The sequence below is a fragment of the Aquarana catesbeiana genome, linkage group LG11 (genome assembly GCF_042186555.1).
Source record: "Aquarana catesbeiana isolate 2022-GZ linkage group LG11, ASM4218655v1, whole genome shotgun sequence".
In the NCBI taxonomy this organism is placed as follows: domain Eukaryota; kingdom Metazoa; phylum Chordata; class Amphibia; order Anura; family Ranidae; genus Aquarana; species Aquarana catesbeiana.
In genome coordinates this window covers 41,024,572-41,041,011 of record NC_133334.1, presented here as the reverse complement: position 1 = coordinate 41,041,011, position 16,440 = coordinate 41,024,572, and the positions used below count along the sequence as shown (strand labels likewise).

Below are 16,440 nucleotides of genomic sequence, written 5' to 3'. Positions count from 1 at the left end.
GGGGCTTCTACTAAATACTGAGCAAAGGGTGTGAATACTTAGGATCATGTGATATTTCAGTTTTTCTTTTTTAATAAATCTGCAAAAATGTCACCAATTCTGTGTTTTTCTGTCAATATGGGGTGTTGTGTGTACATTAATGAGGAAAAAAATGAACTAAAATGATTTTAGCAAATGGCTGCAGTATAACAAAGAGTGAAAAATTAAAGGGGGTCTGAATACTTTCCGTCCCCAATGTGTATATATATATATATATATATATATATATATATATATATATATATAATTTTTTATTTTTTTTAATTGTCAGACTTTTTTGTTTATAGCACAAAAAAAAAACGCAGAGGTGATCAAATACCACCAAAAAAAGCTCTATTTGTGGGAAAAAAATACATACATTTTATTTGGGTACAGCTTTGCACGACCGCGCAATCGTCACTTAAAGTAACGCAGTGCCGTATCGCAATCAATGGCCTGGTCATGAAGGGGGGTAAATCTTCCGATGGGCAATGCTGGGACTTGGAGGCGGGCTTCCCAATGATGTAACCATTGTGCTTGACCATCGTAGCGGTCACATGATTGAAAGCTCCGGATCGTAATTGATAAGGGGCTGTCCACGACAGCTTGGTCACTGTGCTGGGAGTGTACTCAGCAAGGAAGAGTGGGTTGTATAAATGCGGTGAGTTGGCATTAAAATCCAGCTGTCCAGCCACTGCATATACACTATGTTTCCAAAAGTATTGGGACGTCTGCCTTTACACGCACATGAACTTTAATGGCATCCCGGTCTTAGTCCGTAGGGTTCAATATTGAGTTGGCCCACCCTTTGCAGCTTATAACAGCTTCAACTCTTCTGGGAAGGCTGTCCACAAGGTTTAGGAGTGTGTCTATGGGAATGTTTGACCATTCTTCCAGAAGAGCATTTGTGAGGTCAGGCACTGATGTGGACGAGAAGGTGAATTTGTTTTCTTTTTTAGGCTTTCTACCTCCTATTTTCATCTGGTGATCCAGCCAGTAAATTTTTGGATTTTCTTTCTTATTTTCAGATTTTCAGATTTTTTAATTTACGAATCTTCGAACTTAGAAACGTACGAATTTTTTAATTTACGAATTGCGATAATAACGAATGACCAAAAAGAAGAAAAAGAATGAAACGAGAATGAACACATTTTTTGCCAGTGCACATGTCTACTCTGTGCTAAGTGACTTCGTGTTCATTCACAAACGGAAGCATAGGAAACATAGTTTACTATTCTTCAGTCATGAATGGACACAGTGAGCGAGTGTATTCACTGTGTTCATTTAAAAAAGGAATAGGCTAATAAATGATACATTTACTAGCCACTTCTCTCGCTCTCCATCCTGAAACATCCCCCGCAGCACCCGGGGGGGGGGGGGGGGTAGGGGGAGAGAGGAGGGAAGCCAGCAGCACTGTGTAATTACAGTGTGCCCAGGCACACCTGGCACACCCCCTGCACACGCCTATTATGGTACCCATGGTGTTTAATCAGAATTCATCGTCCATAAGAAATGGGATTTATAACATTCGTATAAAAATGACACCCATAAAATAGATAAACAAAAATAGATAAACAAAATTAAATAGAGTGAAGCACACATACACTGCAAATTGCAAATCTGATGTTCAGCCTGCACACAAGAGTGAGGAAGCATTCAGGCATATGTTAGGGAGCAGGATCAAGATTTTTTAGATTTGGTTAGATATAAGAGACCTAGGGGTTGATTTACTAAAGGCAACTAGACTGTGCACTTTGCAAAGTGCAGTTGTACTCTGCAAGTGTAATTGCTCCAGAGCTTAGTAAATGAGGTAAGGCTTCAGTTTTCAAAGAATACCCAATCGTTTGCAAGGAAAATGTAAGAAAATGCATTTTTGCTTGCACGTGATTGGATGATGGAAGTCAGCAGAGCTTCTGCTCATTTACTAAGCTCTGGAGGAACTGCTCTTTGTAGAGTGCAACTGCACATTGCAAAGTGCACAGTCAGTATGGCTTTAGTAAATCAACCCCCTAGTGTCAGATGAGATTTTCTTAGTAGAGTGTCTATGACTTTAAATAATATCTATATTTTACTATAAATGTATACAAAGTAAATAAAAGTAGGGTCCTCTCCAACACTTTGAGGAAGACGCAGGTTGAGGTTTTGCAGTAATATGTATTTATCATCATGCACCCTGTTTACTCCGATGTTCCATGTGCTTATTCCCCAGAGTTCCCAGACGCACATGATGGCCACCATACAGATGATGACGGTGAGAGTGTGGATCCCATCGAGGAATTAGCTACCGGTGACAATTCAGGATCCACTCAGAACAAACAGAAGAGAAGGGCAGCTATTCCAGGTAAGATGGAGGCATTGAAGCTATTGGAAGGTTACTGGATTGGCTAGTAAAAATGCGATTTTTTGCTGATGTCGGTAATAGGAAAGAGATCATAGTTCTGGTTTTTACCAGGATAGATGACAAACGTACATACCGCTGGCATGCACAATGATGTATATAGTGCAATTCAATGGTTTCATGAATGTAGGGTCCAGAGGTTCTAAAATCTTGTGAGTTAAAGGTTCAAAGTTGCTTGTCTTTTTTTTTATGGGAAATTATTGTTTTAGGTCATTTTTTTCCTAATTATGTAACCACTTGGGTACAAACTTTCAGTACCAGGACACATTTCCGTTTTCAGTGGTGTGATAGCTTGACTGACAAATTATCTGGTTATGCAACACTGTACTAAATTAAATTTTATATAATTTTTCTTTTGGTGGTATTTAATAACCCCAGTGTTTTTTAAAATTTATTTTAATACTTTATAAAGGAAAAAAAGACCGCAATTTGGATATAAGCCTAATGTTTTGGCTGCTATTGCGTTTCTTGAGGGCCTAAAATGCCAGGACACCATCAACACACCCAAAATTGTTTAGTTTAGGGCATAGAATATTAAGTGCAGAAGTCAGAACAGCTTGCAGGTTTTAGCCAGGGGTTAGTGCCCCCTTATGGTGGTGGTCAGTGGTGAGTGCCTCTTTAAATGGTCAATGGTGTGTGTGTACCCCCTTAAATCTTGATGACCAGTGGTGAATGTCCCATGAGTGTTGGTGGTCAGTGGTGTTTTTCCCCCCCATAACATTGATGGTCAGCATGCCTCCTTTATGGTCAATATGCATGCAGTTTTACTTGTATATGATTGGCAATCATCACGGAAAGAAAGAGTTTAGGTTTTTTTTGTTTATATTTGTGATTGCCTTGATTGACCATTACAATGATCACAAATCACAGAGCCACTCTGATTAGCTTTGTGCGTTTTGCCTGTGATCTGCACTATCTAATGACATCATAAAACAGGCATTGTGGACACACCTGGCGTATGCACAAAGACACCATTTATAGGCGGCACTACTGAGAAAAAAACAATTTTTCCAGTATGGTGGTAATAATGTAGTCAAAAAAATATAGATTTTTAAAATGTTGTCTACATTGTTTTTACTATATATACAGAAGTTTTGTTTTACTGGTAGACATTTAACAAAGGGTGGACCTGTGACAAGGGATTCACAGAAAGTTATGGGTTTTCCAAACAGAGAAGGGTTGAGAGGTCCTCTCCCAGGAGGACCCTTTTGATCCCTGGTGACCCCATGCATAGTGTTTCTCCAGAATGATTGGGTCTTCAGTCTTCTCAACAGCTCATTCATACTTTTTGTATCTGTACCTTGTTGCTCGTTGTACTTTCCCGTTCCCCTCAAATTCCTCAATTATAATTGTCTATTCCAATGGATTGCTTCTTCTTGTATTATATGTTCAAAATAAAACAGTCTTGTCGCCTGGGCTTTCTCCAGAATAATTGGGTCCTTGGTCTTCGCAACGGTTTGTTCATACTTTTTTTATCTGTACCTTATTGCTCATTGTGCTCTTCTGTTTCCCTCAATTTTTCCAATTATAATTTTCTGTTCCAATTGATTGTTTCTCCTTATATATGTCCAAAATAAAACAGCTTCAATCTATCATCTTGCTTTTTAGTCAAAGGTTGGGCTTGGATTGAAATACCTGCACTAACTCAAAGGTTTAGGCACCCACATCCCAAATTGGAGAGTTTATAGGAAATTGGAAAGGGGGATTTTAATGGTGCCACAGGTATAAACAAAAAAATATATTTTTAATAACTTTATATTAAATATGTTATTGATATCAAAATATTAAAACGAGTAAACAAAGTTAACTCTCCAGAATAAAGAAATACATATAAAAACTATCACAACAGAATATGGAACAATAATGTGCATATAAAGCTAAAGTAGCTATATAAATGCCTGTTGGGCTCTACATGTCGCTATATTGTTTCTTCAGGAGAAGCAAGGCATATATTGGCCATCATATGTATGATAAATAGATTTATTAGAATCCATTTGTTCAAATGAGAACAGCAAATAGGGAAGCAATCAAAATCCAGCAATGGGAATCGCAGGGTGAGCACCAGAATATTATCAAAATAATTCCTTGAGTCAATGACTGTAAAGATGCCCAAAGGGGAAATTGTAGCATCATATCACGGGTATGTAGTAAGGAAAAGGAAAGCTCAAGGCGCTTACCTTCCGAATCTGGAGAAGACACATACTTCTAGACAATGTAGCCCAGATTACATTCAGGCTCACAGAGGGATGAAAAGCCCAATCAGGCAGCCCACCAAGAAAATCCCGACAGCGCCCCCCTGCTCTCAACAGGAGTTCCTGTTGAGAGCAGGGGGACGCTGTCCGGAAGTATATGTCCTCTCCAGATTCGGAAGTTAAACGCCTTGAACTTTCCTTTTCCTTACTACATACCTGTGATATGATGCTACAATTTCTCCTTTGGGCATCTTTACATTTATTGACTCAAGGAATTATTTTATTAATTTTCGGGTGCTCACCCTGCGATTCCCATTGCTGGATTTTGATTGTTTCCCTATTTGCTGTTCTCATTTGAAAATCTGGATGCTAATGAATCTAATTATCATACATATGATGGCCAATATATGCCTTATAGCTCCTGAAGAAACAATATAGCAAAACATGTAGAGCCCAACAGGCATTTATATAGCTACTTTAGCTTTATATGCACATTATTGTTCCATATTCTGTTGTGATGGTTTTATCTGTATCAAGTTAACTTTGTTTACTCTTTTTATTATTTTGATCTCAATAAAATATTTTATATAAAATTATTAAAAATATATATTTTTTGTTTATATCTGTGGTACCATTAAAATCCCCATTTCCAATTTCCTATAAAGGTTGGGCTTGACTTGTTGAAAGATCCATTTGTTTGTTCTCCTTTTTGTCCACATAATTCTTAGAATTCTTTGTCTCCAAAGTCTAAAGGCATCTATGCTGTTCTTTTATTGTTTTTGTCATTGTCTAGCTGATACAGTATTAAAAAGCTGACAGAGGTTCCAACACTCCTGCACTCTAAAATAGGCTTGGCTGGAGTTGGGCTTTAATACAGCCCGTAGGTTGATCAGATGAATTAATGACTGCCACCCACGCATTCATACATACTGATATAATAATCCGTTCCTAGCATTCTCCATAATCCTCCTTAAAATGGGAAATAAGCCCACATATATTGAACAGCGGAAAACGGCTGCAGGAAGAATTATACATTGTGCTCTACTTCTCAAGTCAAATAAAGATCGGAGATAAGAGTCAGTCACCCAAGACAGACAGAAACAGCTAATGTGATTACCAGTCACCCTCCACCATATCAGACCTGAACATGAAACCAGTTTTACTGGCACCAAAGTTTAATCCCTTCCCAGATAATTCTCTTTACTATACGGGAGACAACTCCAGATTTGTCCTTAACTGTAAAATCAAGTAAGGGATAACCCGGCAGGTTTGGGACTGTTAACAATGGTCCTATTGCGTTCTTGGAATGCCGACATTCAATGCGATTTGCTAAGAAAGAGCTTTTCATCCCATAAGCACTAAATAAAAAAGAAACCGCATGGTAATACATGTGTCTTAATTTATGGATCTATCCATAAAAACATTTAATGAACCCTCCAACCTACTTTTTATATAGACAGTTCCAGTGAGAAGCCATTGGCTTCTTTATCCTGTACTATACTCGCTACTGCTGCTAATATTATTTAATTCTCATCAATTAATCTATTGATCCCACCCACAATGCTCATTTTAAATCAGCTTTTCCCAACCTTCATAACATGGAAGAAATCTTGAAATAACATTATGGTCTCAGGGAATCCCTGATATTAAATATTATATCTACAGCTCATGATACATTAGTGTTAAGGTCAATAGGAACTATGCTTCTTCATGGTCAGTGAGAAGATTTCCCCTTTAGAGATAGCAAAAAAGAAAGATCAATGGTGTCAGTGGTTACATATCAGAGAGGCAGGAGTTGCTTATTGCTCAAGGAACCTTTAGCAACCTCTGGAGGAACTATAGAGTTCCACAGATCACTGGCTGCAAAAGACTTTTTTAAAGTATATCTACAGGACAAACTTTTTTTTTCTAGCTCTGGATGGAGTAGGGAGTAGGTAAAACCCCTGACAGTTTTTTTGCAGTCCACTCTCTGGGGACACAACAAGAAGTGAGATAAAAGTAAAGAAATTCCCAATTAGTTGTTACCAAAGAAGATGTCTCTATTACAAGATTTCCCCTCTATTCCTGTTAAAGTGTATCTAAAACTAATAACCAAAATATAACTTAGGGCAGCTTACCAGTCCTTAAATGTGGTAACTGTATTAACTTCTTCTATTGCCTATTTTTTCTTCTTTATTTTCACCTGGCGATTTGGCGAGTAGCACACTTCCTGTCCTAGGGTGACAACGCTCACTCACTTTTGGAGGAGATAACATTGCAGTTAGTTGGAGGTGTGATAGGCTTCCCTGAAGAGAAGTGTTTTCAGGGATCACCTGAAGGCAGCCAGAGTAGGAGATAGCCAGACAGATAGAGGTAGAGGATGGGAGAGGCTCTTGAGAAGTCCTGGAGATGAACATGGAAGGAGAGGATGACAAGGGAGCTTGAGAGCAGGAAGTCTTGGGTATCTAAAGCCAAAAACAAAAATATAACTTATTGCAGCTTACCAGTCCTTAAATGTGGTAACTGTATTAACTTCTTCTGTTGACCTATTTTTGTCTTCTTTATTTTCACCTGGCGATTTGGCGAGTAGCACACTTTCTATCCTAGGGTGAAAACACTCACTCACTTTTCTATATTAGGTCAACAGAAGCAAGATATAACTATCACTATTATTATACATGATTTATATAGCGCCAACAGTTTGCGCAGTGCTTTACAATGTAAAAGGAGACAGTACAGTTACAAGACAATAGAATACAAGAGGGTCAAGAGGGCCCTGCTCATTAGAGTCTATAATCTAATATTATAACTGTGGGGATGAGCTGATGGAAGAGATAACATTGCAGTTAGTTGGAGGTGTGATAGGCTTCCCTAAAGAGAAGTGTTTTTTAGGGATCACCTGAAGGCAGCCAGAGTAGGAGATAGCCAGGCAGATAGAGGTAGAGGATGGGAGAGGCTCTTGAGAAGTCCTGAAGATGAGCATAGGAGGAGAGGATGACAAGGGAGCTTGAGAGCAGGAGGTCTTGGGAGGAGTGGAGAGGATAATTTGGGTGGTATTTGAAGACAAGATTGGTGATTATTCATTGCATAGAAAGTGGTAGTTTTGTAGTCCTCAGTAAACATGTCAATTGATAACAATCAGCACAGACTGAGAGCACAGGAGGTTATCAGCTCACACAATTTCCGTGAAGATCAAGAGGTACTTTTTTGGACTTATCAAACGGATCTACCAAATGCTTTCATTGGTATATTTAACAAACCAAAAAGGATCTGATAAGAGAAGTTCACCATTAGAGTTTACATACATCTTAAATGATCATAAAGGTTTGGATTTCCTATTATTTTCTGTATTGATACTGTGGTCACCAAGAGACGCTGGCTCTCCCCAGCGGGGACACAGACAACGAGAAAAACCCAGATTTTTTAAAACCACTTTCTCCAAAACAATAAAAAACAGTTTTGACTTCAGCTTTACTTTAATAAAAGTCTGAGTAGCTACGTCAAAATGTTTGCTATAGTGACATAAGGAGCTGGTAGAAGAAACCAAAGCACGCAGTGGGGGAGCAAGTATTCATCAGGGATCTGCTACACAGGGATCTAATAGACAGGGGCAACTGGAAAGGTTACGTATACTGCATCTCATTTTACAGGGGGACTTTAGTTTAGTGGAGGGTCATTTTAATTCTTGTAAACATTGCTTGTCTTACCAAAAAAAGCCACTTCCATTAAATGTGAATATTAGCTCATACATATACCGGTCTGGCATTTATGTTAAAAAATACAAGCTTGACAGGGTGACCTTCCTTAGCAATGCATGCTACTTTTATGGAAATGTCCTGCTATATTATGATTACTATCATTATTATTATTATTATCATTATTTTTAATTGGTCAAACTAGATAGACATGTGACTTTTTTCAGCTTGACTCACTATGTTACTATTCAAACCCATATTACAATAGTACTATTTCTTTGACAGATTGGCTGATCGTGTGTGTATCCCTGGTGTGTTTGGGTTTGATCTTCTCAGTCTGCATTGCAATCAATGCCCGCAGAATGTAAGTATTATAGGATGAATTGCTGAATGAAGCTTGTAGGAAGGAATAATGGTGTAGTCCGTGGCATCCAGTCACATTCAAAAGCTTTCTCCCCAGTTTAGACTAAAGCGCGAGTGTCATACCTGATTGGCTGTTGTTGTGGCCGACAACTGCAGCATAAAATTCGATTCTTTTGGGCATAATAATTATAACAGTGTAGTGCTACCCCAGCAGGGGCCGCATGGTATGGTGGGTCCTCTGTTTTCTGCCATGACTCCGTAAACTGGTTCGTCCCCCCTGACACACCAGGATATATCTTACTGTGCTGCAAGGACCTATGTTAGCTTAGGTATTGGCATATAGAAATAAACACAGGACTATTTGACTACCTGTATGGAAAGTAAGTATATTATTGCAAGGCAAAATAAGAAGGCAATACACAAAAACAGTATGGTAAAGGTAAATAAATCTGATTGCAGTTAGTTCAGATCACAGTGGCACTAAGCTAAGTCTATCTGGTATTAGCAGCACTGGTAAAGGAGCAGCATAAACCATGAACAATTTGAATCATGAACAGCATAAACAGCAAGGAACCGTCTCACGGTATCTCTTACGCAGTAAACCACTAGCAGTTGTATCAGAGTACACCCTGTATATATATATATATATATATATATATATATATATATATATATATATATATCCCTACATATAGGCAGGGATATATATATATATATATATATATATATATATATATATGTGTGTATATATATATATATATATATGTGTGTGTATATATATATATATATATCTATATATATATATATAGATATATATATAGATATATATATATATATAAAATGCTGTGAAAAGGTATTTGCCCCACTTATGTACCCTTCTCCTGACTGATAACTTTTAACAATGAGATCCCACTGATGGTTTGGAAGGTCTCTGTGGACCATGGCTTTTGCTGTAGGATGCAACCAAGAAAATGTCAGGAAAGACCTACTAGAACAGCTGAACTTTATTTGGGGTTATTCGGGGGTACTTTAAAGGATGGCAGGTGTGTACTGACTCCTGTTTAACAGTTTGAATGTGATTGCTTAATTCTGAACACAGCTACATCCCCAGTTATAAGAGGGTGTGCACACTTATGCAACTACATTATTTTTTTATTTTATTTTTACTTCCCCCCTAAAAGATTTCAGTTTTTTTTTCAACTGAGTTGTACAGTTTATAGGTCACATTAAAGGTGGAAAAAGTTCTGAAATTATTTATCTCTGTCCCATTTTTTTACATCACAGAAACCTGACATTTTAACAGGAGTGTGTAGACTTTTTATATCCACTGTATGTACTGTAATACATATGTATATATATATATTCTTCTAAGACCTGGTTGCCTCTATAAAGCTCTATAAAGTAACTGTTAAATATATGGTGCCTGACTTACTTCTTCAGGCAGCTAACGATGGGGCCCAAGCTGTATAATGGTGCATTGTTACCATCCCTTTAAGACTGCATACAGAGAACTACTTTTGGGCTGTTAGGCAAAAGGGCTTTCTCCAGTTGTAATGGGTCACTAACAGTGGGAACACAAGCACAACTGAATCCACTCACCAGTCCTTGTACACTGTGAACCTCGTCCTAGACGCTTGGTGATTTGCTGTACTCCTGAACCTGGGCCTCGGTAACTCAGTCCTCATGACCAGGGCCTCTAGACTCAGCTCTGGCTCTCTGGTCTTCGGCCGCACTGTCTGGGGTAGGCACGGACGGACACAGGCAACAGCAGATCTGCACCTCTCCAGTCCCCAGCAGCAGGAAACTTGTTGCAAAACTAAGGTGAGCTTTTTAAACAGGAGCAGATATTGTCATGTATTATGCAGCTAGCATACAGATAATAAATCTTTCCATTACTTGCCATATAAAATATAAGTTGCAACAGATTAGCAACCACAATCATTAAGACAGTATTGATTCATGTTCTCTTATGTTCTTCCTTCTCTCTGCATGTTGGTGATGAAAAGCTACAAGCAGATGTATTGCTATGATCAATGGGCTTATTCTTTCCTTTGTTTCAGCTTTTGTTCCACTTTGAATCCAACTAGCGGCTCCTTGTTAGTGTCAAATTCATTTATTGACTATGGGGACTGTATAAGGGGTTTGGATGTTGATTATCTACCACTCACTGCCTACCGTGCCGCCTAGCAGTGTCAGAGTACTAACAGCTTCCATAAATCTTTTATTATGTTATATGAATTTTTATATAACATGTTTAGAACAGTGATGGGCAGCAGCAGAGCTGGGATGTGAGCAGGGAGAGTTCTTCAAGCTCTGCAGTTATGGTTAGATTCACCGACAGGTAAAGCTTTGCAGCTTCCCAATAGTGCCGTATGAGAACATAACACTGACAAGGCGCTCCTGAAATTACATGTTGGTGTCATACATGCACGATATGATAAGACCTCATAGGGCTTACTAGCAGTGATATCAAAAGCCCAGAAACACAGAAGACAGTGTATCCATTGAAACAGTCTACGTTTATTCCACACACTGTTCAAAAACAAATGAGATGAACGGTGGTTACCAGTTGATGACCAACGTCATACCACAGGCATGCAGGATATGTTGGGGAACTGGGTAACCAATGAGGACCATGGGATCCATGTTGGAACATTCTCGCTGGCCGCGGCAAGGGGGCAAGTGGATCCATGTCACCGGAACCAGGAAGTCTGTCGTGGTGGACACTCAGGCTGGGACACACCAGAGAATCACGCCGGTTGCCAGGAAAACATGTTTTGGTGTACGCCCCTTTGTCAAATCCTGACAGGCAACCAGCAAGCTGTGCACCGACACCCATCAATTAACAGTTAACCTAGCATATCCCTCAGCCCAAGGATAGTCTGGTCAACTACTGATGGTAAATGCAACATTAACACTTAAAGTGTTACTAAACCCACAACAATAAAATCTGTCTGTATGTGCAGAATAGCATGCTTGTTATACTCATTGTGGAACTTAAGGGGTTAATCCTCTGCATTGTGTAAAAGGGCTCTTTGATCCTGTATGGACAGATCTTCCCCCTCCTGCAGGGTCTCTCTTGGCAAGGCCAGATAGGACACATTGAGGGTAGTACTGCTGCACATGCTCAGTTTGGTCTCTATTGCTGGAGAGAAAATTTCCCTGTTGATCAGAGCTAGCCAGGTCACATGATAGTGACATTACACATTTGGGCATGTATACAGATCCTAAATGACAGCCCAGTTCCTCCCTCCTCCTCCATGCCCGGTAACTAAAAAAGAACACAGTGGGTGGGATGTCACATCTTAACCACTTCAGCCCCGGAAGGATTTACCCCCTTCCTGACCAGAGCACTTTTTACAATTTGGCACTGCGTCGCTTTAACTGCTAATTGCGCGGTCATGCAACGCTGTACCCAAACGAAATTTGCGTCCTTTTCTTCCAACAAATAGAGCTTTCTTTTGATGGTATTTGATCACCTCTGCGGTTTTTTATTTTTTGCGCTATAAACGGAAAAAGACCGAACATTTTGAAAAAAAATGATATTTTCTACTTTTTGTTATAAAAAAAATCCAATAAACTCAATTTTAGTCATACATTTAGGCCAAAATGTATTCGGCCACATGTCTTTGGTAAAAAAAAAGTCAATAGGCGTATATTTATTGGTTTGCGCAAAAGTTATAGCGTTTACAAGCTAGGGTACATTTTCTGGAATTTACACAGCTTTTAGTTTATGACTGCCTATGTCATTTCTTGAGGTGCTAAAATGGCAGGGCAGTACAACCCCCCCCCCCAAATGACCCCATTTTGGAAAGTAGACACCCCAAGGAAATTTCTGAGAGGCATGTTGAGCCCATGTCTTGGGGCAGCCATTCTGCCGACGTATAACGTCATGAGGCGGTTGGCAAGTGGTTAATTGATAGTTGATCCACCTCCCATAACAGCATGAGAACACAGGCTATAGTGGAAATCTCCTCCTACCTGAACACTCAGCACTCGGGCAAACCCTGTAGTTTATCACATGACCGTGGTATACAGATCAGCCAAAAAGGTATATAGTGGCAGTATTTTAATGTAAAGAGATGATTTATAGGCTGTGGACACTGCCGGAGGGCAGTTGAACTATTTTCATGTTACTGGGTTTAGTAACACTTTAATAGACCTTGTCAGTGTTATGTTCTCATGTGTTTCTCGTCACTATCCCAGTGGTAGTCCTTCTAAATGACTATTGATATCTGGATCTCTCATGGCGGTGGACTTTTCATGAAGGTGGAGTCATTCTAATGCCTTACAATGTTGTTGTTTGGTCCAATAGTGCCGTAGCTTGTCCACACCTTCTTCCCTCATGGGCATTTCAGTTGACCAGTGAGGCTGCCCACCATAGTGATGGGCCAATAGAAACATATGTGGGTGGGTGGTAGTGGCAGAGTGTTGCCAGTCAGAACGGCTGTGATCTAGCTGTGACAAGAAGATTTTAGAGGCATCTGCAGGTATGTGCACCTCTAAGGGACCATTTACAGCTTGTATTGGTGCGTTATTGCTCGCTAGGTTGCACATTAATGTGTATTACATTAAGGCAACCCCTTCAAAAGGAATAGCCGCTGATGCACCCTAACATAATTAAAATAGCTCATGACCATTGCTTTTTTTTATAATGCAGCGCAGCATGTTGCAGCACGCTACAAAGCAAGTGTGTTACATTAGGCCATTGGGTTGCCATTCAAAATGTGCTAACTCACCAGAATGGTGTAAATGGGCCCATAAAGTTAATATGTCCTGGTAGAAACGTAAAGACTGCCATTTCTGACCTCTCCTTCTGCTAGTGTTTTCTGGCTGCCTCTTGCTTCAAAGCTTTTGGAATTAACCGACTAGGAACAAATTGACAACCAGGGAAGCCAGAACTCTGTACGCTCATTTCCAGTTGGCGATTTAGAAAGTATTAATTCTATTGGATCAGCATGAAAACCAGGCAGTTGGAATTTTCATAAAGTGTTCAGGAGGGCAGCCCCCATTTATTCCTCAGGACAGGCTCCCTTTAAAGGGAAAAAAAAAAACAAAACATCTGTATGTAAAGTCACCGAAGAAGGTATTGTCCTTCAAAAAATGAAGACTAGAAGATAGCCAATTCCAGATGGACTGCAGGAAACCCAAATCATTTTTACATATGATATCAATATTTAGTAAAACCATGGATACAAGTTAGATGATAAAATAGATGTAGATTTCAGACCGTGGTCTGCGTTTTCTGCATCTGGAATGTGTACAATGCATATTTTATGCTCTTGATTAGAAACAGTCCTCTCGTTTGCTGAGAGTGAATGGCCGGATTCCTTAGAGGCATTAATCAGATTTTTAGGACACTGCCAGTACTGCTCCTGAATTGTCAGAGACTCAGGATATCCCTGTAGCTACAAAGCCATTGGACTAAGAGCTTGTACGTGCCCTGTACTCTGATCGGAAGGGTTGATTTACTAAAGGAGTAGAGCATGTTCACTTTCAAAGTGAATTTTCACGTATCTTACTGATTGAGCTAAAACAAATAGAAAATTCATCCTGTAAACAATACCCAATATTTGAATGATAAAAAAAATGGCGTTTTGCTTGCACATAAATGTAGAAATTCACTTGGCAAAGAAAATCCAATCCTGTGCAAATTTGGTGATAACTACACATAATTAGATAATTGAAGTCAGCACAACTTCACATCATTCACTAAACTCAGTATAGTTTGTCTTTGCAAAGTACATTTTCACTTAGCTTAGTGAATGAGGTGAAGTTATACCGGCTGTAATCCTCTAATCATGTGCAGTTATACCCAATTTGCACACAATTGTTTTTTTTTTGCCAAGTAAATTTTCCATTTGTTTAACTTCATTAACTAAGGAAAGTGAAAATTCACATTACAAAGGAACAGGGTCTACTCTTTTAGTAAATCAGGATCGTTGTCTTCAATCTTGTTGCAGATTTAATTTCTCCAGGGCTTAGTTCAAATCAGGCATTAATATAGGTTTATGTTATAAAATCAACCACACAGACCAATGTTCAATTCAGCCACCATACTTCTACCAGTTCCCAAACCCACATCACCTCACTTGGGCAGTCACTTACCAAATCCTTAAAGTGATACTAGTTTTTTGGGGTTAAATATAACAAACATGTTATACTTACTTGCTCTGTGTAGTGGTTTTACACAGAGCAGCCCAGATCCTCCTCTTCTTGGGTCCCTTGCCGGTGCTCCTGGTACCTCCCTCCTGCCGAGTGCCTCCACAGCAAGCAGCTTGCTATGGGGGCACCCAAGCCAAGCCACTGCTCTGTGTGTCTATTCAGACATGGAGCCGTGGCTCGGCCTGCCCCCTCTCTTTCCCCTTATTGGCTCACTGACTTTGATTGACAGGAGCAAATGGCGTCTGCTGCTGTGTCTCAGCCAATCAGGAGAGAGAGTCCCGGACAGCCGAGTCTCTCATGCAACATTACTGGATTGAAATGGGGTTCAGATAAATATTAGAGGGCTGAGGGAGGCAGTTGTACACAGAAGGTTTTTTTTTTATCTTAAAGAGGTTGTAAACCTCCCTCTGTAAGTTGTACCTATAGGTAATCCTAGAATAAGGCTTACCTATAGGTGCTGTAAATATCTCTTAAACGTGCACTGTTTAGGAGATATTTACTGATATTTACTGTTTACTGTGCTGATTATGTCATCGGCGCACACCTTCTGAAGGAACGGCCGCCCATGCCATTTCTCCAGACGAGTGTGCCGTGACCGGAGGCTCCACGCTGGACTCTGTGATGTCACGTGGCTCTGACCAGTCACAGAGCCGGAGTGCTTGGCCCCGGAAGGAAGACGGGCGAAGATGGATGCAGCCTGCAGCGGGGACAACGTGGGTTTCGCTTGCAGGTAAGTGTCATATAATGGGCTATTATGCATCACATACTAGCCCATTATGCTTTTAATTTGCAGGCCTTGCGGGAAGCAAAAGAGGAAGTAAAACCCATCGGGCTGAAAAATGCCCTGCTCTTGGTAAACAAAACCATTGAACATACTTTTCTGGATAAATAAGAGAAAAATTTGTTGTAATTTGTTGTATGCACACAGTTATTTGACCTTTTTGTAAATGGCCAACACTATCTCCGTCAGTATTTGCATACAGGACCCCAATGTGAGGGTGCTGTTACAACTTTGTAGGGTATGATCCTGAGAACAATCTAGCAAACTCTTTTTACTAGGAGGAGAATAACACGCATCTTTGGTATGCTGTAACATGTAAAACCAGCGAGAATTCTGTTCAGCTGCACATGTGTGTTTTATTTTCCCGTGAGATGCCATGCTGTAAAAATGCTTTGTTAAAATGAAATGAAAAGCAGCAATTGTTCCAGCTGTCTCAAGTTATAGACTTCTGTATATTTTCTTTTCTCTGCTTTCCAACGAAAGATGATCTACACAAAGGCATAATAGAACGATGGTGGTGAAAAGTGGTCTTTAGTTTTAGTTTGAGGATACAGATGCTAATCCTAAATTAGAAAATAAATAAATTAGACATTTTTTTAAATATTTATATTCAGTACTTGCAATTAGGAAGGCGTTCAAGAAGACCGTTGAGGAACCTGGGCAATTCAAAATAAGCATAGTATTACAAATGACAAAAATCAAAATAATCTGTAGATTTAGAAGTTTAGACAACTGGAATTTGATGCAAAGTTTGACTTTTCTTGTAAAAATTGAGTTTGGGTTCACCTCTCCTGCCCCTGAGAGGTTTTCAGTTAAGGTCACCTCTTCTTATGCATCTTCTCATTATAT

At 39.5% G+C, this 16,440-nt stretch overlaps 1 protein-coding gene across 2 annotated transcripts in view; it reads left to right on the top strand.

Annotated features, from left to right (window-relative positions):
• The window catches only part of CD44 (CD44 molecule (IN blood group)), a 43,031-nt gene that overhangs the window by 18,498 nt on the left and 8,093 nt on the right, over positions 1–16,440 (top strand). For both annotated transcript variants that reach the window (XM_073604202.1, XM_073604201.1), the window contains 2 exons: positions 2,228–2,359; positions 8,568–8,646. In XM_073604202.1, the coding sequence (XP_073460303.1) occupies positions 2,228–2,359; positions 8,568–8,646 (211 nt within the window). The remainder of the gene's footprint in view (positions 1–2,227; positions 2,360–8,567; positions 8,647–16,440) is intronic.